Raw genomic sequence first — 21,825 nt, 5'->3', positions numbered from 1 at the left:
AGACTGTTTATTAATTTACAGGAGATCACCTAGGTAGTCCACATAATGGTGTATTATTCCCGTAATAAATTGATGAATTCAATTTGCTCACATTTTATTACTTTGTATTTATACTTATAATTAGATTGATTCCCAGTTTCTCTCTCCTCCTGTGTTGGTATCAGGATTGTTTACTTCCAAAAGAAGCTAAGAACCCCTTGGTGATTTGCTCTCATTAGTCCAAATTTTTAATAAATAAGAACAACCAATTCTAAGAATTCATTTAAGTACTCTAATGAATTTCTTGGGATTTCTGGGTCTCCATTGTGAAGTCCTATCTAGCTTAGTCACGTGTGTGGGGCCACGTGAGATGTCTATTAAGTACCAGCTCTCAGTGCATCCATTAATGGCTTGGGAGAACACTCACAGTAACGTGAAACTTCTCGTGACAGCTGTCAGGGGAGTCTCACAATACATGCCTCTCCCTTTCTCCTTAAGTATTAAAAGACAATCCTGAAGAATGGTTTCAGTCTTTTTCGTATAGAGTCCACTCTTGTGACTAAGTGAAAAACAAAACATAATAATCTAAGTTTCCCTCCCTTCTCAAAGCAGCCAGAGGTAATTGGATCCGCGGCCACGTAGGAGCCTCTGGTGGCGCTAAATCTGGGAAGTCTCCAGGGAGAGGCGGAGACGGGCGAGTCCGCCAGGGCAGTAAACGCTTTTCTATTCCAACTTTGGGCCAGAGCCCCGTCCGGAGGAGTTCACGGTTTCTCCTCGGGGACCGGTTCCCTCTGAAGTTGCCAGCCGTCTTCCCTGGGCGGGCCAGCTCGCAGGGCAGGGCAAGGTGGGGCGGGGCCGGGCAGGGCCAGACCGGGCCCGGGCAGCGCGGGGCGCAGCACACCAGCTAAGGCGCGCGGCTGCGGCTCCTCCCCTCGCACGGATGTGGCCGGGGGGCGGGGGGTGGGAGAGGGGGTGGCGGCTGCCGCCCGGGGAGGGCCGGGAGTCTTTTCCACGTTTGCAAACGCCGCGGCGCGCCCAGCCCCGACCCGCGCTGCCGGAGCTCCGCGCTCCCTCGCCGGCTCCGCGCTGCGCGCCGCGCTCGCCCCTCGCCGCTCTCCTCGCTACCCCTGATGGCATTCAGGGCTCGGGGCTGGCGGCCCCCGCCGCCGCCTCTGCTGCTGCTCCTGCTCTGGGTGACCGGGCAGGCGGCGCCCGTGGCGGGCCTGGGCCTCGACACGGAGCTGCAGATCGAGCGGCGCTTCGTGCCGGACGAGTGCCCGCGCACCGTGCGCAGCGGCGACTTCGTGCGCTACCACTACGTGGGGACATTCCCCGACGGCCAGAAGTTCGACTCCAGGTACCGCGCCCTGGACTCCCTGCCGGGCCTCCGAGGCTGCAGCGCCCACTTTCCCGTTTCCCTCTCTCCGGACAGGCCTAGCCCTCCGGACGGACCTCCCCCAGTTCCGCCCAGCAAGCCCCGGGCTCCTCCCTCTCCCTCCTCCTACCGAAAAGCTCCGCGACCCTAAATCTGCCCTCCGCGGGCTAAGTCTACTGGCTCTTAAGCTTGCCTCGTCCGCCCGCCGGGGACCGGAGTCTTGGATAGGTCCCGGCACAGAGGGGTTGGAACAATTCCCGCCCTCCCTGTCTTCCCAGCGCGTTCACACAGCGCGAAATCAGTGTAAAATGGCCACTCTGCAAGTAGACCCCCCCCTTCCCCCAAGAATAAATGTTGATGTCTGCTTGCCACCTCCCTTTACTGGCCTTTCCGCAGGCCCCTTGAGTCAGACGACGTCCCTCGCCATTGATGATGATGGTGATGATGAGCTGATGACAGCGGCCGTTACATATATGGAGCTATTACAGTGTGTGCCAGGGTAGTGCTGAGTACTTTCCGTATAATGAACTCGTTTAATTTTAAAACAGTTCTCTTAGGTAGCTACTATTATTTTGCCAGTGAGGTTACTTGAGGCCACTGAGGCTAAGAAACTTGTTTAAGTGGAATCCGATTGAAAACCCAGACAGTCCAAGGTCAGGGTCTGTGCATAAAGCTACCACTGTTGTTCTTTTTTGGTCACGGGCGTGGGGTAGTCCAGAGCAGGTCGCTCAGCTTTGCGCTGGGGCCCTGGACCATGCCCACGATTCCTTCCTTCAGCTCTGCTCCAGGATCACAGTACCCGTCCTCAATTTCTCTCCAGTTGAGCTTTAGGGTTCAGAGGTCTCTTCCTCCAGCTACACTCCGCTCTTTTCCCCAAGACATTGTTACAAACCCAGGTCTGTGCCTGCACTTCTCTGGGTGAATCACCAGACTAGACAAAGAGAACTATTTGTTGAGCATTTGCTGTGTGGCCTTGGCTGTGCTAGGCTCATCCCAGAAGTTATCTTTTAAAAAATACTCTTAGCCTCTGTTGACTTTTTTTGAAATTCCAGACAATGAGTGAATATACAAAGCTGTTTAGCATGCTAAGTAGCACATAGCCAGTGCTTAGAAATGGTCATTTTTACTATTGTTTCAGTTGCTTTTTATTTTTAACAGCTTTATGGAGCTATAATTCACATACCATACAATCCACCCATTTAAAGCATACAATTTGGTGGTTTTTAGTGTATTCACAGAGTTGTGCAACCATCACAGCTATCTAATTCTACAACATTTTCATCAGTCCAGAAAAGAAATACTGGACCCATTAACAGTCACTCCCCTCCCCTGAGGGTAACCAGTAATCTACTTTCTGTATCTATGTGGAATCATATAATTTGTGGCGATTTATTTCTGGCTTCTTTCACTTAGCATAATATCTTCAGGGTTCATCCATGTTGTAGCATGTACTCATACTCCATTTCTTTTTTATGGCTGCATAATATTCCACTGCGTGGCAGTTCCACATTTTGTTTATCTATCCATTAAGGCTTTTCTTTTTTAAGTTTATTTATTTTGAGAGAGAGCGAGAGAGGCAGAATGAGCAGGGGAAGGGCCGAGAGAGGAGGACAGAGGATCCAAAGCAGGCTCTGTGCTCATAGCAGACAGCCCGATGAGGGGCTCAAACTCACCAACCATGAGATCATGACCTGAGCTGAAGTCGGCCACTTAATCAACTGAGCCATCTAGGCGCCCCTGTCCATCCATTAGTTATGGGTCATTTGTACTGCTTACACTTTTTGGCTACTGAACATTTGTGAACAGGGTTTTGTGTGGATGTATGGTTTTCTTTCTTTTGGATATATACCTAGGAGTGGAATTGCTGGGTCCTGTAGTAACTGTGTTTAGCTTTTTGATGAACCGCCATACTGTTTTCCAATGTGGTTACACTGTTTTATACTCCTTCTGGCAATGGATTAGTGGTCCCTAGTTGTCCAACAACTGTAACTGTCTATCGTTTTCATTCTAGCTATCCTAATGGGTATGAAGTGGTAAGTAATGGCATCTTTTGGTTCACATTTCCCTAATGGCTAATGATGCTGAGCATCTTTTCATGGGTTTATTGGTCATTTGTATATCTTCTTTTATTTGTGTCTGTAGTTAGACAATAAGGAAGAGGCGCCTGGGTGGCTTAGTCGGTTAAGTATGGTTAAGCATCTGACTCTTGATTTTGGCTCAGGTCATGATCTCATGGTTCCTGAGATTGAGCCTTGCATTGGGCTTTGCGCTGACAGTGACCAAGAAAGAAAATTTTTAAAAAAGAAAGAAGGGCTTGTGTTGATAATTAATAATCCCTACTAGGACAAGCTGTCTAATATTTTCTACCCTCTAGGTGTGGCAGCCACTGCGAGGCAGTGTGGGACAATGGAAGACATTGGAAAGAGGCTCTACCATCCATTCAGCAAATATGTGTGCAGTGTCTGCCCCTGAGGAGGGTGTCCTTCCCTGTCCCTACAGCTTATAGTCCAGGCCATCACAACAGAAAGGATAATAGCATACACTTTTGTCCCTTGTGTAGAGTTCACACAGTTCTTACCACATACCTTTTGATATATGAATTCATTTCATCTCAAATGAATTCATTTAACTTCACAAGACAATGAAGTAGGTACCTCAACAACAAACGAAGAAACAGAGGCTCAGAAAGTTCAAGTAATTTGCTCAAGGGATCTGGCTACTGAGTGGGAGAGTGAGGATTTGAACCCAGGCAATGTAGTGTCTATGGCAGTATATAGTCTATGATCCATAGTCTATGCATATATATATATATGCATAGGAAGGAAGGCACGGAGCTGTGGAAACATGCAGAAAGTATAACTGTATGTTGTGTGAAGGACAGAGAGAGAGAGTGGTTGCGATGGAGTTTCAGGATTGCAAGGATAGGACCTGAGGATGATTACAATTGACCAGGGCTGAGCTGAGGGGTGAGGGCTGTGGAGGAAAGAGAGGGTGTGGCTGGTGGGGGAAAGAGGCTATGCAGAGGCCTGGCAGCGGGGGTTTTGTATAAGGGGACATGAAAGCTGTTCACAACGGCCTGAGCTTGGAATGGCAGGGGGGTAATGACCAACAGGGAAAAGAAGAGGCCAGAGGAGTCTGGGGAAAAAGGCTGCACTCAGCTTTGAGAGTTCTTTACTGCTTGGCTATAGAATTTGGACTTTGTCTAAGACAATGGAAAGCCACTTAAGAGTTTTCATCAGGAGGCTGAGAGGTCAGACTTTTCTGTGGCTGCCTTGTGGACAGTGGAGTGGAAAGGGCAGGACGCATAGTAGGTGTTTCATTATTGTGAGTTTTTTTCCAGGGCGTCCGTTCCTTTGAGAATTTATGAAGTATTAAGGCACAACTTTGCTATTCCTGCCCACCGAGTTTGGGGCAGGAGAAATCTAAGGTGTTTTGGGTTCTCACTACTGATTTGGAGGTTTTGCTCAGAAGAAAATGGCTGTCACCCTGACCAGAGTCATAAGCCACAAAGGGCCTCTCTTTCCACAGAGCTTTCTTCCTGCATCTCTGCCTGGTACTTGGGAGCAGTTAGTATCTTTTCAACTTATTGGCATTCGCAGTTATCAGGAGCCCTTGGCCACTGGCTTGAACATGGTTTCGTTTTATTTGGAGCCTCCGTGGGCCGGTTAATATGCTCCTGCGGCTGCGGCTCCAGATTGAAGTAGACAGCAGCTTCCCAGCTACACTTTTTAGGGGGCTCCTGCGCTCTCACTCGCCAGCTCTTGGGAACTCCTTGTTAGCCACTCCTGATTCAGCGTTTTTAGAAGTTCCATAGCATTCCTAGCATTAAAGGTGAGGGCGATGGTCTCTTTGCACTGATTTCTTTCTGGAGACTGAAATTTAACATGCTCTTGTTATCTGTAGCAGGCAAAGCTAGCATCTGGTCAGTTCACTCACAGCCTCCAGGCTTGTCTGCAGACCCTCAAGGGCCCAATATTCAGCAAATATTATTGTGTGTCTACCACATGTCCTGTTGGGTGGGCTGCTGTAACGCAGTGGTGTTCAAACTGTACACGCATCACAGTGACTCAGAGAGATTGTTCCGCACAGTTCCCGGACCATTGGGTCTGGGTGGGGCCTGAGAATGTATTTGCCTTTCGAAGTGCACAGGTGATGCTTTTGCTGCTGGTCTGAGGACCACACTCCTCTAAAAAAAAAAGCCAAAGACTTATTAACAGATGTCAGATTAATTTTATATATTCATTCATTTATTTTATTCACTCAGCAAATATTTATTGAGTACCGACTGTTGACACCTGGTGGGTATTGAGTGGAGGGATATTAAGGCTCACCTTATCTGCAGGATTGGTTCTGAGAGGAGCCAGTGAGCTGGGCAGCACATCAGATGGTGTCAAGGTGAATTGGAGGAGTTAAGTAGTAACAGGGAGACTAGTCAGGTCATGACAAGGCTCACTTAGGCAGGGAGTTTTTTTTCTCCCAGAGAGACAGAGGCAGACAGAAAGAAAGAGAGAGAAAGTGCGCTCTCATGCTTTAGTTGGGGAGAGGGGCAGAGAGAGGGGGAGAGAGAGAGACAAGAGAAAAGAGAGAATCCCAAGCAGGCTCGATTCTCAGTGTGGAGCCCAATATGGGGCTCGATCCCATGGCCCTGGGATAATGATCTGAGTCAAAATCAATAGTCTGGTCTCTTGGGGGACCTGGGTGGCTCAGTCAGTTGGGCATCTCACTCCTGATTTAGGCTCAGGTTGTGATCCCAGGGTTGTGCAATTGAGCCATACATGGGGCTCCATGCTGAGTGTGGAGCCTGCTTGCAATTCTTTCTCCCTCCTGCCCCACTCTGGGCGCATGCTCTCTCTCTTTCTCTCTCAAGTAAATAAATAAACAAATTAAAAAAAAGAGCTGTATGTTTAACCGACTGAGCCACCCAGGTGCCCCAAGCAGGGAAATTTTAAAGTTTGAATTAAAAAAAAAAGTTTATTTATTTTGAGAGAGAAAAGGAGAGAGAGAATCCCAAGCAGACTCCCTGCAGTCAGTGTGAGATCGTGACCTGAGCCAAAACCAAGACTGGGACGTTTAACAGACTGAGCCACCCAGGTGCCCCTAAAATGTGAATTTGCATAGCAGCTCTTCCTGTGGAAAAGCCACATGATGAAAGGGAACTGCTGCTGCAGTGATAGCCCGGTCTGTCCCTCTTGACTCTAGGAAAAGCGCCTACCCTCCAGGCAATTCTTAGGATCTCCTGGGGTCATTAGCAGGCTTACTTAGCTGCAAAGACGTGACACATTGCTTTTAATTTTCATTTGTGAGTCATCCTGAGCAGCTGTGCATTCATATTGATCATTTAGTTTGGCTGTGTTTTACTGGCTAAGAACTTGTGTAGAATAAGATTTATAGGGGTCTAATGTTTTAACTTCAGCAGTTGCTGAAAAACAAAACTCCCCAATAGCAGTGTAATGATTTCACCTGGCATAGTTTTTCTCTTAATGATATTTTAACGTGCCAAAATCATCCAGGCCAACTGCTCACATTTCAGCCTCTGATCCTCTGTGGAGGTGAGAATGAATGTGTCCTTTCTCATTTCCCACTTCTCCACTCTTACTCTCTTGTCCTCACCATCTCTCTCTTCCTCCATTGCAGGGCTCTTCACTTTTCCATCTGGTAGTGGAACTGGTTTGCCACTTCATTTAAGGGCTTGCCTTTTCCTGCTGCCACAGCTCATTAGCGCTGGTAGAGGTGGTTGTTTGGGAGAAATAATCTTGGGCAAAGAGTCTGGGAAGCACATGGTGTGGGGAGAGAAATGGGAGACAGAAAAGTCAGACTTGGCTTCCCCCACTTTCAAGTCTGCACTTGGGCCCAGGCTCCTTAGTGGAACTCAGCCAGGGGAAGGTCTTACCTGGCTCATCCCAGAGCTAGGCTAATAGCTAGGAGGTGAGTGTCTGCTTTTGTGCATTTCATGCAGTTTTCAGTCCTATTTGCATACGGCTCTGGCAGGACCACAGCTCTCCTGTTAGGCAGGTCCCATGTGAGCAGTTATCTGTGTTGGCCTGAGACTTGACCAACTTTGAGGCACCTAAAACATGGTTCCCATGCCCAGTGGGCTGGTTCTTTATTGTCTTGCTTCCCTCCAGTTACGAACTCTCAAAATATGGCAGTGTCTTTAATGTTCGAAGAAATGAATTCAGTCTAGTATATAGCATTGTGAATATAGTTAAGAATACTGTATTGTTTACTGAAATTTAAGTATACTTTATTTACACTTGAAATTTACTGACAGGGTAAATCTCAAGTGTTTTCACCACAAAAAAGAAAGAAAGAAAATGGTAATTGTGTGAGGTGGTGGATATATTAATTAGCTTGGTTGTGGCGATTATTTCATGCTGTATATGTACATCAAAACATCTGATCGTATACTTTAAATTTATGCAGTTTTTATTTGGGAATTATACATCAGTAAAGATGGGAGGGAAAGTAACGTATTCAGCTTTTATTTGTCTAGACTGCACTAAAATTGGCATATAAGCCAGCAAGCTGACTGGTCCTGTCACAGCTGATCAGGACTTGAGTTCTAACCTGAGGCCAGTTTTCTCTCCCTTTTGTAATGGCCATTTTTCCTTTGTTTCTGCATCTGAGATGAAAATAATCTCAGTAACAAGTAGTATAAGTGTATATAAATTTCTGTCAATACTTTTAAAATTAATTTAGTTTGTATTTATTTTACTTAAAAAAATTTTTTTAAAGTTTATTTTTGAGAGAGAGACAGAGTGTGAGCAGGGGAGGGTCAGAGAGAGAGGGACACACAGAATCTGAAGCAGGCTCCAGGCTCCGAGCTGGCAGTCGGCACAGAGCCCGACGCGGGGCTCGAACCCACGAACCGCGAGATCATGACCTAAGGGAAAGTCGGACGCTTAACTGACTAAGCCACCCAGGCGCCCCAATTTTAAAAATATTTATTTAAATAATTTCTACACCCAACATAGGGCTCAAACTCACGACCACAAGATCAAGAGTTGAATGCTCTGGGCGCCTGGGTGACCCTCCCCTGCTCACGCTGTCTCTCCCTCTCTCTCCTAGAAATAAATAAAAATATTAAAAAAAAAAGAGTTGAATGCTCTTCCCTATTGAACCAGCCAGGCACCCCATGTCATATGTTCTTTTAACAGTTCATCCTTGGGGCCCGTGAGTGGCTCAGTCAGTTAAGATCCAAGTCTTGATTTTGGCTCAGGTCATGATCTCACAGTTCGTGAGATCGAGCCCTGACTCAGGCTCTGTGTTGATAGCATGGAGCCTGCTTGGAATTCTCTTTCTCTCTCTCTCTCTGCCCTTGCCCCTTTTGCACTCTCTCCCTCTCTCTCAAAATAAATAAACATTAAGAAGAAAGTCCATCCTCACTGCAGATTGAAACCTACATTTAGAAATAAGCCATGGTATTTATGCTTTAGGAATGGAGCCACAGAGATAGTTACTTATCCTGAGGAATATCCTGTAAGTCTTGTGTGCTCATGTGTAGACAGTTTCATGAGTTGGTTATGATGGGTTTTATGTGATGTCTCCTGTTTTAGTGGTCCTTAGGCCAGTAAAATTGAAGACCATCATTGGAGGATGCTGCAATCCCCCCAGCCCCACACCCCTTGGGGGCAGGGGAAAGTAGAAGTGTCAGGGATAGCAATCAAAGGGTCTATAGCAGTGAATGAGCAGAGGAGAAAAATAAGCTGATGGAGACGAAAGGGGGATGTTTGGTGTGCTAGATGATTTTCATTTGCCTTTCTACATCCACTCTCCTTCTGTTCCACTTGGCTTTTTGCTCTGTGCATACTATAGGTTATATCAATGGCCCTTTGGTCACCTGGCTTCTGGTTGGGTTCAGTCAGTGGGGCATCAGCAGGAGATCAGAGGGAGGAGAGTGAGGTGGAGATATTTATTCCCCTGGCTCCCTGCCTGTAAGTCTCCACCATTTGTGTCCCTGGACCGGACGTCCTAGCTAAGTTTCTGTCATGTGGCCCTGAATCATCGCCTTCTCTGTCCCTGGATCCTTCAAGCCCAGGTCTGACCACAGCACCCCCTACTTGTCCCCAGAGGTACTTCATTGCTCCTTGTGTTCTCTGCACTTTGCACACTCTTTTGCACACAGCCTGTTTATTAAACTTTCCTGGAACTGCCTAGTTTGGATGTTTCATTTGTTTCCTGCAGGACCTCAACTGGGCCTTCTGCAAAATGTGTAAATCAGCCACATACTGGGACAGGCTATATAAGTGCTTATTCCAGGGCTTGCAGAAATAATTTTCATAACCAGTTCTGGGCTTGACTCTGCAAATGAATTTGTGCTAGTTGTGCTGATCGGCACAGGTTTACTCAGAACGACTTAATTTTTCCAGATGGTCAGAGCTTTAAAGCAGGAGATAAGATTAGTTTTGCATTGTTAATTTCTCAAAAATGTAAGTTAAAACTTTTCTTTCAGAAAGATGTTGTTTTTGTTTTTTGTTTTTAGCACTTTGCTTAGGTAGTCATCAAATGAAATAAATTAATATTGCAAGGCAGCAACAGTTTACAAATTTTTTTTAACTTTAGAGAGAGAGAGAGCACAAGTGAGGAAGAGAGGCAGAGGGAGAGTATACAGAGACAGAGACAGAGAATGAGACAGAGAGAGGGAATCTTAAGCAGGCTCCATGCTCAGTATGGAGCCCAACATGGGGCTCAATCCCATGACCCTGGGATCGTGACCTGAGCTGAAACCAAAAGTCGGATGCTCAACCGATTGAGCCACCCAGGCACCCAAACAACAGTTTTTATATACCATCCATGGCCTGGCTCCATGCTAGAAGGTTAAAGGTTGGATAGACCTGGGTTCTAGCTTTTTTTTTTTTTCCCACTCGGCTAACTTTGTGAGCTTGGGAAATTCTTTCCCCTCCAGAGAGCCAGAGTATCAGCACCCACCTTGAAGTGCAGTCTGATGATTCAATGGATAGTATGTGGAAAAGCTTAGTTTGCCACTGTACCTGACACATTATAAACACTTTATAAATAGCAATTATTATTAAAAACTCTTATTAATTTGGGAACTATATACAGGTTCTGTGGATGAAAATCTTATTTATAAAGTAGTTTGTGTAGTAGCTGTTTCCACATGTTCTGTACCTGGGATGTCTTTGAAGCTTCGAGTTTTGGGCCATTATTAATATAAACCCACCAGTTGGATGATGGTTCAGGGCATGGCAGGGCCCCAGCCAAGTGAAATTAAAGAGCTGGCATTCCAGGGGGCGGCTGTCGGTCCCTGGAGGTAGAGGGTGGAGGTGTAAAGCTGTCTTGGGCATAAAGTTGACCATGTGTTTTTGTCCTTTGGCTTGCTGACCTGAACTTGGAATCTTGCTTTCTGTTCACTGACCTTGCAAAAAGGAAAGTTATTAAAATGGGTTGTAAAACTAGGAGGAGGAAGCATAAGAAGGGCAGGTCTGAGGAAGCTGCCCTGATGGGTGGGGAAGTGGACTGTGCTGCTCTTCCAGGCTGTCATTGAGGAAAAGTGGCAGTAATTTACCAAACGAAGGGAGCACATCCCAAGGAGGTAAATTCTAACAGCTCTTAATATTTTATTACATGTGTAGTTCATCATCATTTTGAAAATTAAGAGAGAATTAAAGAGATAACAAGTTAAACCACCTGAAATTCCCTACTCGTAGAGTACCATTGGTAATGTTTTTATGTATCACCTTGTGGATTTTTTCATATGCATCTATGTATGTCAATTCAAAATGGAATTATTTTATACTGTGGCTCTGTAGCCTGTACTTTTCTGTTACTGTATATGTTTTCCTGTGCCAATGGATACAAATCTGATATTTTTAAATGGGTATAGAGCATTTTATTGCGTGACCTTGCCTTAAATGCAATCAGTGCCATACCCTTGAGACTTCTAAGTTATATTTCCAGTGTTTCATTATTATAAACCAAGCCCTGTAGTTATTTTCCTTTTTTTTTTTTTTTACAAATAGTTTATTGTCAAATTAGTTTCTACATAACACTCAGTGCTCATCCCCAAAGTGCCCTCCTCCATGCCCATCCCCCCTCCCCCCCACATCCATCAGTCCTCAGTTTTTGTCAGCATTCAAGAGTCTCTCATGGTTTGCCTCTCTCCCTTTCACCCACCATTTCCGCCCTTCTTCTCCCCCTTGTTCCTCCGTCAAGTTCCTCCTAATCCTCCTATACGTGCAAACATATGATATTTGTCCTTCTCTGCCTGACTTATTTCGCTCAGCATAACACCCTCAAGGTCCATCCATGTTGCTACACATGGCCAGATTTCATGGTTTCTCATTGCCATGTAGTATTCCATGGTATAGATAAACCACATCTTCTTGATCCATTCATCTGTTGATGGACACTTAGGCTCTTTCCATGTTTTAGCTATTGTGGAGAGTGCTGCTATGAACATTGGGGTACATGTGCTCCTATGCCTCAGCATTTCTGTATCCCTTGGGTAAATTCCTAGCAGTGCTATTGCTGGGTCATAAGGGAGTTCTATTGTTAGTTTCCTGAGGAACCTCCACACTGTTTTCCAGAGGGGCTGTACCAGTTTACATTCCCACCAACAGTGTAGGAGGGTGCCCGTTTCTCCACATCCTCGCCAGCATCTAGAGTTCTCTGATTTGCTCATTTTAGCCACTCTGACTGGAGTCAGGTGGTATCTCAGTGTGGTTTTGATTTGTATTTCCCTGATGAGGAGCGATGCCGAGCATTGTTTCATGTGTCTGTTGGCCATCTGGATGTCCTCTTTGGAGAAGTGTCTGTTCATATCTTCTGCCCATTTCTTCACTGGGTTGTTTGTTTTTCGGGCGTGTAGTTTGGTGAGTTCCTTATAGATTCTGGATATTAACCCTTTATCTGATAGGTCATTTGCAACTATCTTTTCCCATTCCGTTGGTTGCCTATTAATTTTCTGGGTGGTTTCCTTGGCTGTGCAGAAGCTTTTAATCTTGATGAGGTCCCAACAGTTTATTTTTGCTCTTGATTCCCTTGCTTTTGGGGATGTGTCAAGTAAGAAGTTGCTGCGGTGGAGGTCAAGGAGGTTGTTTCCTCCTTTCTCCTCTAGGGTGTTGATAGTTTCCTGTCTCACGTTCAGGTCCTTTATCCATTTGGAGTTTATTTTTGTGCATGGTGTGAGAAAATGATCTAGTTTCATTCTTCTGCATGTTGCTGTCCAGTTCTCCCAACACCATCTGTTAAAAAGGCTGTCTTTTTTCCATTGGATATTCTTTCCTGCTTTGTCAAAGATCAGTTGGCTGTATACTTTTGGGTCCACTTCTGAGTTCTCAATTCTGTTCCATTGGTCTATGGGTCTGTTTTTGTGCCAATACCATACTGTCTTGAGGATGACAGCTTTGTAGTAGAGGCTGAGGTCTGGGATGGTGATACCTCCCGTTTTGGTTTTATTTTTCAGTATTACTTTGGCTATTCGGGGTCTTTAGTGGTTCCATACACATTTTTGGATAGTTTGTTCTAGTTTTGAGAAGTATGCTGATGCAATTTTGATTGGAATTGCATTGAATGTGTAGAGTGCTTTAGGTAGTAATGACATTTTAACTATATTTATTCTTCCTATCCATGAGCATGGAATGTTTTTCCATTTCTTTGTGTCTTCTTCAATTTCCTTCATAAGTTTTCTATAGTTTTCATCATACAGATCTCTTGTATCCTTGGTTAGGTTTATTCCGAGGTATTTTATGGTTTTTTGTGCAATTGTGAATGGGATCAGTTTCTTGATTTCTCTTTCTGTTGCTTCATTATTGGTGTATAAAAATGCAACCGATTTCTGTACGTTGATTTTGTACCCTGCAACTTGGCTGAATTCTTGGATCAGTTCTAGTAGGCTTCTGGTGGAGTCTGTCGGGTTTTCTATGTAGAGTATCATGTCATCTGCGAAGAGTGAAAGTTTGACTTCCTCTTTGCCAATTCTGATGCCTTTGATTTCCTTTTGTTGTCTGATGGCTGATGCTAGGACTTCCAGCATGTATTTTCTTAAACATAGTATTTGAGACTCTCTGGGTATCTCTGCTAGTTTTTTTTTTTTTTTTTTTAGTACCAAAATCCATGCCTGGGACTTTTTTTATATCCCCCAGAGCACCTAGCACAGTCTCCTAATAGTCAAACCCTTGATGGTTGCAGAATTTGACATAAAGGAGATGAGGTCATAGATGTTGGCCACGGTTCATTATGTATCTTCCAACCTAAGGCCATCACCAATCAGCCTTTAAAACACATGTATGAAGGGGAGAGGCGAAGAGGGGCGATGGGCATGGAGAAGGGCACTTGCTGGGATGAGCACTGTGTGTTATATGGAACCAACCTGGCAATAAACTATATTAAAAAAAAAACACGACATGTATTAGTGATTTCAAGACTGTATCAGACTTTCTATTACCTGTAACAATTATAGTAATATTGCCGTGACTCTTAGGTTTTCAGAGCACTTTACAGATTGTAATATCATATAGTTCTTGGGATGGCTATTATTGTGACTCCCATTTTTGTGGTGGAGGACAGGTTAAGAGAGTTTAAGTATCCTCTATGCTATCATGCTACTTCTCCAACTTACAGACCTAAAGATAAAAAGAAAAATCAGATAAATATGGTAATTGGAGCATTAATATCTTATGTTGCTTTTAAACAATCACATAGGGGCGACTGGGTGGCTCAATCGGTTAAGTGACCGACTTTGGCTCAGGTCATGATCTCATAGTTTATGGATTTGAGTCCCACATCAGACTCTGTGCTAACAGTTCAGAGGCTGGAGCCTGCTTCAGATTCTGTGTGGCTCTCTCTGTCCCTCCTCCATTCACACTCAAAATAAATAAATAAACATTAAAAAGAGATTTAAGCAATCACATAGAAATGGAACAAGCCATTTTTAGTGGAAGACTTGATAGCTCTTTTGCAAAATAGACTTAATAATATAACAATATAATATATTAAAAATGCATTTTTTTTTCCTAGGGAGAGTTATGTCTCTGGTTATCTAACTAGATTTACTGGCAATATTAAAAATAATTTAAAAACTCCAACCCTGAAAGTACTGTTGGTGAAAACGTTTCCTGTATCAGTAACTCCTTTATAGGCTGTTTTTGGGTTGCATTGGCCTCACTCTATCCAGGGGTACATTTTCACTGGATGGCTTCACTAAGGGAAGGATTAATTTGCGCTTTTCTTTTTCTTGTGCTACTTTTTGGGTCTTTAGCTATGACAGAGACTCTACTTTCAACGTGTTTGTGGGAAAAGGACAACTGATTGCAGGGATGGACCAAGCTCTGGTAGGGATGTGTGTAAATGAGAGGCGCTTTGTGAAGATACCCCCGAAGCTTGCCTATGGAAGTGAAGGAGTTTGTAAGTTTTTGTTCCATATTTGTAAACATATCTGCAGAAACAACAGGAGCACTTGAGGGGTGTTCAGTTGGGCAGACCAGAGATCTGGAGAGGCTTTCAACTGGGGGGAAATGAGAAGCGGTGAACACACACACAGCGCTAAAATTTCATCTTCAGTTCATTTCTTTTAGATATAAAACAAGTTGTTAACACTGGTGTATTGAGTGTCACCCTTATCAATAGGAAAACTTTTTTGTCTCTTTTCTTTCAATTTCATTTGGAGGAAAGAGGGAGGGAGCATGGCCCATTTTAGAATTGTTCAGCAGCCCCTTTAAATACCTTAGGAGCATCCTAGGTGTTTATTCATCTGGCCTGAAAGGTGGCAACTTTTCAGTGTGAATTCTCTTTAATTTTTAGCTGGTGTGATCCCCCCAGATTCAGTTCTTCATTTTGATGTACTTCTAATGGATATTTGGAATTCTGAAGATCAAGTTCAGATTCACACCTACTTCACACCTCCCAGTTGCCCTCGGACCATCCAGGTGTCTGATTTTGTAAGGTACCATTACAACGGAACATTCTTGGATGGGACGCTGTTTGATTCAAGGTAAGTCCTGGCATCCAAGGTAATTATGGTGAAATGCCCCTTACTTCCTTCTGTCTCACCTGCTTTTTATGCTTGTTGGGAAACCAGAAGACAGACTCTTTCCAGCTTCCATCGGCGCCAACTCCTTTCCTTAATGCTTTTGGTACATGTTTCATGCTCCATAAAGCCAGAGTAAAAACTTGAATACATTTTACAGAAATGTAAGAACAATGTTTATCTAAATTAACAGTATCTTGAGAGCTCATCAGTAAGTGAAGAGCCCTATTTCCAAATAGATTGATGCATTTTTTGGTCCATTTTTATACTTTTCCTGTGGAAGGAAGAGGGGAAGGGCTGAATGTATGTGAAGCTATGGAGAAGTGCCAAGAGTTGGGTGCTGCGCTAGAGAACAGTGAACCTTTTGGGCTTTCCCGTCATTATAGTGTATTTGGTTAGATAGACTAGCAGGCCTGTTTTTGTAGACCACTGTGGTTTAATTACATGATTTTCATCTCTTCTCAATTTGAAGACTGCTTCTGTCTTTGGGAGCAAAGATCCAAAAATGCCTGCCTTCAGGAATGGGTTTAGGTTCACTATTTAGCTGATAATTGGGATTCTAAAACATTATTGAGGGATGAGTTGGAAACGCCCTCATAGCATGGAACTTTTCCCCTTTCTCATTGGTTTTCAGTCATAATCGCATGAAAACATATGACACATATGTGGGCATTGGCTGGTTGATTCCTGGAATGGATAAAGGGCTGTTGGGGATGTGTGTGGGGGAAAAGCGCATCATCACCATACCTCCTTTCCTGGCCTATGGAGAAGATGGAGATGGTAAGTCTTTCTCATTCTTCAAGCTACTCTCATCTCTCCTTATTTTTATTGCTGTGATTAATTCAGTTTACTTCATGAAACCCACCAGATCTTTTGGTCTAGACTTGCATTGTCCAATATAGCAACCACTAGCTCCATATGGCTATTTGTATTTAAATTTAAAATAAATTAAAGCTAAATAAAATCTAAGATTCTGTTCTTTAGCCACACTGCCACATTTCATGTACTTAAGAGCCGCATGTTACTAAGGACTACTGTACTGGACAGAGCAGGTACAGAGCATTTCCATCACTGAAGAACATTCTGCTGGGCAGTGCTAGTCTAAATCCTCTACTGTCTCATCCCTGAATTGTAGAAACTTCTACTTATTCATGGCCATCGGCTTTCATAAATAAGGATCTGCCACTGCCTCATAAGCTGTAACCTTGGGCATCAACCTCTCCAGCCTACATTTTCCCATCTTTGAAATGACAAATAAACTAGAAAGTCTAAAGACTATAGATATCAAGGTAGAAATTTAGTCCATGATGCCAGAATTGCCATTTTTTCAAATCCTGATTTGTTCCTCCATGGTGGGCTTTACCTGTGACATTAGTTCTAGGTGGATAGATGCAAAGCATAGTGTTAGAAAAAACAGTAATTCGAATTAGTGTCCTTTTTGTAGAGAGAAAACAGACTATTGCCTGGTAAATGGAATTTCACAGTTACTCATATTTTAATTTTAGGCGTTATTTAATCACACTGGCAGGCTAACACAACAAAGAGAACCTCCCGGCAGTTAAACAAGTAGATATAGAGGCACCTGGGTGGCTCAGTCCGTTAAGTGTCCAATTCCTTATATTGGCTCAGGTCATGATTTATCTCATAGTTCCTGAGATTGAGCCCCACATCAGCCTCTGTGCTGACAGCATGGAGCCTACTTGGGATTCTGTCTCCCTCTCTCTCTGACTCTTCTCCTGCTTGTGCATTCTTTCTCTCTCTCTCTCTCAAAAAAAATAAAGATTAAAACTTTTTAAAATCAAATAGATATATGTAGTAAAGAATTGGAATGATAACCTGATAAATCTAAGAATTTACTGACTATGGTAACTGACTCATAATAACCCTAAAATAATATTTTCCAAGCTGTTTCTTGTCATCCTTCTCTCCTGTCCACTTCTACCTTTACTGCTGGCAGTCTGCAGACAGTCTCTTCAAAAAGCAGGGATAGGGATTCCCTGCTAAAAGACAAATAGAATTTGGAAACAACTATAATTGTAATCTGTAAATAGAAATTCTCCCATCTCTAAGACATGTTGCTATTCTTATTCCTCAAATGGTCTCATCTTCAGCCAGGGGGAGTTCATTTCCCTGGGCTCTCAAATTCTTTTGACATCATCCAGATGCATATGTCATACATAATAAAACTGGATGCCTGGCCTCAGTTGAAGAGTATTATTTATTTATTTTAAATAAATACTTAAGGGGCACTTGGGTGGCTCAGTTGGTTAAGTGTCTGACTTCAGCTCAGGTCTTGATCTCCTGGCTCGTGGGTTTGAGCCCTGTTTCGATCTCTGTGCTGAGAGCTTGGAGCCTGGAGTCTGCTTTGGATTCTGTGTCTCCCCCTCACTCTGCCCCTCCCCCCTCATGCTCTCTCTCTCTCTTTCTCAAAAATAAAGAAAACATTAAAAAAAATTGAAATAGTAATTGCTTAGTACTTTAATACTGTGCTCAGCTACCAGGCATGATTTAAAAATTTTTTTTTTTAATGTTTTTTATTTATTTCTAGGAGAGAGAGAGAGAGAGACAGCATGAGCAGGGGAGGGTCAGAGAGAGAGGGAGTCACAGACTCTGAAAGAGGCTCCAGGCTCTGAGCTGGCAGTCAGCACCGAGCCCGACGCGGGGCTCGAACCCACGAACCGCGAGATCATGACCCGAGTGAAAGCCGGACGCTTAACCGACTAAGCCACCCGGGTGCCCCTACCAGGCATGATTTTAAATAGGTGAATTCTATGGTATGGAAAGTATATTTTGATAAAGTTATATGTATTTTTAATGTTTTATTTATTTCTGAGAGAGAGAGAGACAGTGTGAGCAGGGGAGGGTCAGAGGGAGAGGGAGACACAGAATCTGAAGCAGGCTCCAGGCTCTGAGCTAGCTGTCAGCACAGAGCCCAATGTGGGGCTCGAACCCACGAACTGTGAGATCATGATCTGAGCCGAAGTCTGACGCTTAACTGACTGAGCCACCCAGGCGCCCCACAGTTATTGTTAAAAAAGCAGATATTCAATTAGTACATTATAATGGTAGAAAAATTTAAACTCTGGAGTTACATTTAAGGCTTTCTTTTTTTTACTAAATTAAAAAAATACAGAAAAGTACAAAAGACTAACATTCTGCCACACACACACACACACACACACACACACACACACACACACACACTTCAGGGATTGACCCCACCTTGCATTCCAGAGTCTGACTCAGCAGCTGCTTTCAGAAGATTTCATGATTTCCCTGAGGCGAGGGAGTAGGGGCTGGCTCTGCCAGGGCCAACTGAAGGAGCTCAGGCTTGCTGTGCTTTCTTATTCATTTGCCCAGGCCTACTCCTTTGCAAGGTATAACAAACTGCAAGTAAGAGTGTGGAGGTAGGTAGTTTTTGTCAGTTAACTTCCTTTATCTCAGAGTACTGGATTGGGTTATTTATTGGTTGCTGTTGATCTTTGCAGGAAGAGTTAGTGCCCAATAATCTCTTCCTGTAGACTGTCATTTTGCAGATGCTCAATAAGTCCCCACTGCTGAGAACATCCAGAAGAAGTAGTACCGTCCAGAAGTGCGGTAGAAGCAATTTGAAGACTTATATTTTGCATTGTGGGTGCTATTTCCCCTCCCCCCTTTTAGCTAAATTTCATTTGATTTATGTCTTGTTTTAGATGTAGTTAATACATTGAATTGTGCATTTTGCCTCTTCAAAAAATTGGCTGTTGGTTCCAATGAACAAGTCTGTGTCATTTTCTGCAGAACCAGGTCCAAGGTTTGGAGTTTATACCTTTAAATGTCTGTGATTTGCATTTGTACGCCAACAGAAACCCACAGAAGCATTTGGGCTTGCATGTGGGTACATAACCACCCACATAGCACCTTGATTTGTCAGCACAAGCATAGAAAATATGGTCGTAGTAGTCTCGCATGTCATTAATACTGGTTTGCTCCTTTTCCTTAAGAAGCCAGGCTTCGCGGATACCTGCCAGCCCATGGTTGGGCACCATGGACACAATGGTGACAGAACGTAGTTGGACACCAGGAGGACCACTCAGTATGCAAAAGAGCATTTATTTACTTGGCTGGAAAACTTTAGGGAACGAGTAAAACCAACACATTGGGAATTGAGTTGTACTTAAAAGTGTTTTCTAAATCTTGTGTCCTGATTTCATCAACTTCCTTCCTTTCCTTTCCTAGGGAAAGACATTCCTGGACAGGCATCTCTGGTGTTTGATGTTGCATTATTGGACCTCCATAACCCCAAGGACGGCATTTCCATCGAAAATAAGGTGGTGCCTGAAAACTGTGAGCGGCGAAGTCAAAGTGGGGACTTTCTCAGGTATCATTACAATGGCACCCTTCTGGATGGCACCTTCTTTGATTCCAGGTAAGGAAACAACTGGAGCCTTTACTCATCAGAATGTCTTATTAAATATTGTCTACCTCTGGTTGGACCAGGATCTGAATACTCTGTCAGTGCTGATCTGTAGTTAGTATTTTCTTTTTTTAGTTAAAAAATTTTTTTAAAAATGTTTTATTTCTGAGAGGGAGAGAGAGAGAGAGAGCATGAGCAGGGGAGGGTCAGAGAGAGAGGGAGACACAGAACCTGAAACAGGCTCCAGGCTCTGAGCTAGCTGTCAGCACAGAGCCCGATGCGGGGCTCGAACCCATGAACTGTGAGATCATGACCTGAGCCGAAGCTGGACACTTAACTGACTGAGCCACCCAGGCGCCTCTGTAGTTAATATTTTCATCTCCAGTATAGACTTCTGTTTTCTGACACTGAATTCCTTCAGAGGCTGTTAGAACAGTCTCCTTCCTGGGACCTGTGGGATAGAAGTCTACAGGGAAACAGGCTAGGCTCAGCCTGCACTTCCACCATCCCCCTGTAGTGTGTTTCACTCTCCAGTATGAACCTAGCTATGGGGTCCAGGATGGGAAGTGGCCAGAACTGAGGTCTGAGTGGGAGGAGGAGAGGACAGACTTGGTGCCAGGAGACCTGGGTTCTAGCCCCAGTATATGGTTTGGACAGCGTTTGACTTCCTGAACTTCAGTTTTTTCCCCTGTTATTAGCACCTTTCCAGAGATGGTCAAAGAGATAAGGTATGTGAGAGCGCTCTGTGAATTTCTTTTTAAAAAAATTTTTTTTTAAATGTTTTACTTATTTCTGAGAGAGAGAGAGAGAGAGAGACAGACAGCGTGAGCAGGGGAGGGTCAGAGAGAGAGGGAGATACAGAATCTGAAGCAGGCTCCAGGCTCTGAGCTACCTGTCAGCACAGAGCCTGATGCGGGGCTTGAACTCATGAACCTTGAGATCATGACCTGAGCCAAAGTCAGATGCTTGACTGACTGAGCCACCCAAGTGCCCCAAGAGTGCTCTGTGGACTTCAAAGGCTACGCAGGAGACCAGCTGGGTGCATTCACTTCCCTCTGGATGCTTCAGAGGCTAATTACCATGCCTCTGTTGTGATTCCGAGTCCTGTTTTGTTTATTTCAGTCCTGTTTTGTTTATTCGGCTTAGCTGGTAGGTGTGCCGGTGACTGGAACTGGCAGCAGGCAGTTGCCGAGCCTTGCTGTTTCAAGTGGCATGTGCTCTTTGGAAACCACCCCTTTAGCTTCCTGTAGAGCAAACAGGTAGTGACAACAATCTACCTGTCTTTCTGAGGTAATAGACTTGTAATTTCTTGAATCATTCAAAAACAGTACAGAAGAATTTTTATATGGTATTATTTGGCTTGTGTAATTTATCTTTCCTATTCTTAGGGTCTCTTTTATAATTTTCATTTGATTTTTTTTTGGAAAAAGTAATAGTCACAAAAAATTAAAACAAAGTATGTATTAAGATATATCCTATTACCTACTCCTGCCTACCTCTCCCCTAGCCACTTAGAATTAACTACTTTATTTATTCGTTTTGTAAAGTAAGTTGTATGCCCTGTGTGGGGCTTGAACTCACGACCCTGAGATCAAGAGTTGCACACTCTACCACTCTACTGACTGAGCCAGCCAGTCACCCCTAGAGTTAACCACTTTTATTTTTTTAGGCTTATTTATTTATTTTGAGACACACACACACACACACACACACACACACACACACAGAATCCCAAGCAGGCTGTTTACTGATAGGGTGGAGCCCAACGTGGGGCTTGATCCCACAAACTGTGAGATCACAACCTGAGCTGAAATCAAGAGTCAGAGACTCAACTGACTGAGACACCCAGGTGCCCCAACCAGTTTTATTAGTAACCTTCTATTTGATTGTTCCAGTGTGTGGAATATAATGCAGATATAAACAAATATAAATTTATCTTATTTTTCTCCCCTTTATGGTATAAAGATATAGAATACATTACTCTGCCTCTTGCTTTTTTTTTTCACCTTCCGTTTTTTCCATATTTAATACGTAGAGAGATATTATTTATTTTTTTATGTCTGCATAGTGTTTCATTGGGTGAATATT

General features: G+C 43.8%; 1 protein-coding gene across 1 annotated transcript in view; it reads left to right on the top strand.

Annotated features, from left to right (window-relative positions):
* Window positions 1–963: 963 nt before the first annotated feature.
* Window positions 964–21,825, top strand: part of FKBP9 (FKBP prolyl isomerase 9) — a 43,161-nt gene continuing 22,299 nt past the window's right edge. Inside the window, exons 1-5 of the mRNA XM_039251157.1 lie at window positions 964–1,336; window positions 14,574–14,719; window positions 15,116–15,305; window positions 15,976–16,121; window positions 19,560–19,749. Coding sequence (XP_039107088.1) covers window positions 1,110–1,336; window positions 14,574–14,719; window positions 15,116–15,305; window positions 15,976–16,121; window positions 19,560–19,749 — 899 coding nt within the window. The 5' untranslated portion in view covers window positions 964–1,109. The remainder of the gene's footprint in view (window positions 1,337–14,573; window positions 14,720–15,115; window positions 15,306–15,975; window positions 16,122–19,559; window positions 19,750–21,825) is intronic.

The sequence above is a fragment of the Hyaena hyaena genome, unplaced genomic scaffold (assembly GCF_003009895.1).
Source record: "Hyaena hyaena isolate Hyena2069 unplaced genomic scaffold, ASM300989v1 scaffold_387, whole genome shotgun sequence".
In the NCBI taxonomy this organism is placed as follows: Eukaryota; Metazoa; Chordata; class Mammalia; order Carnivora; family Hyaenidae; genus Hyaena; species Hyaena hyaena.
The sequence above is the reverse complement of the archived record's forward strand: the minus strand, read 5'-3'. Positions and strand labels throughout refer to the sequence as shown.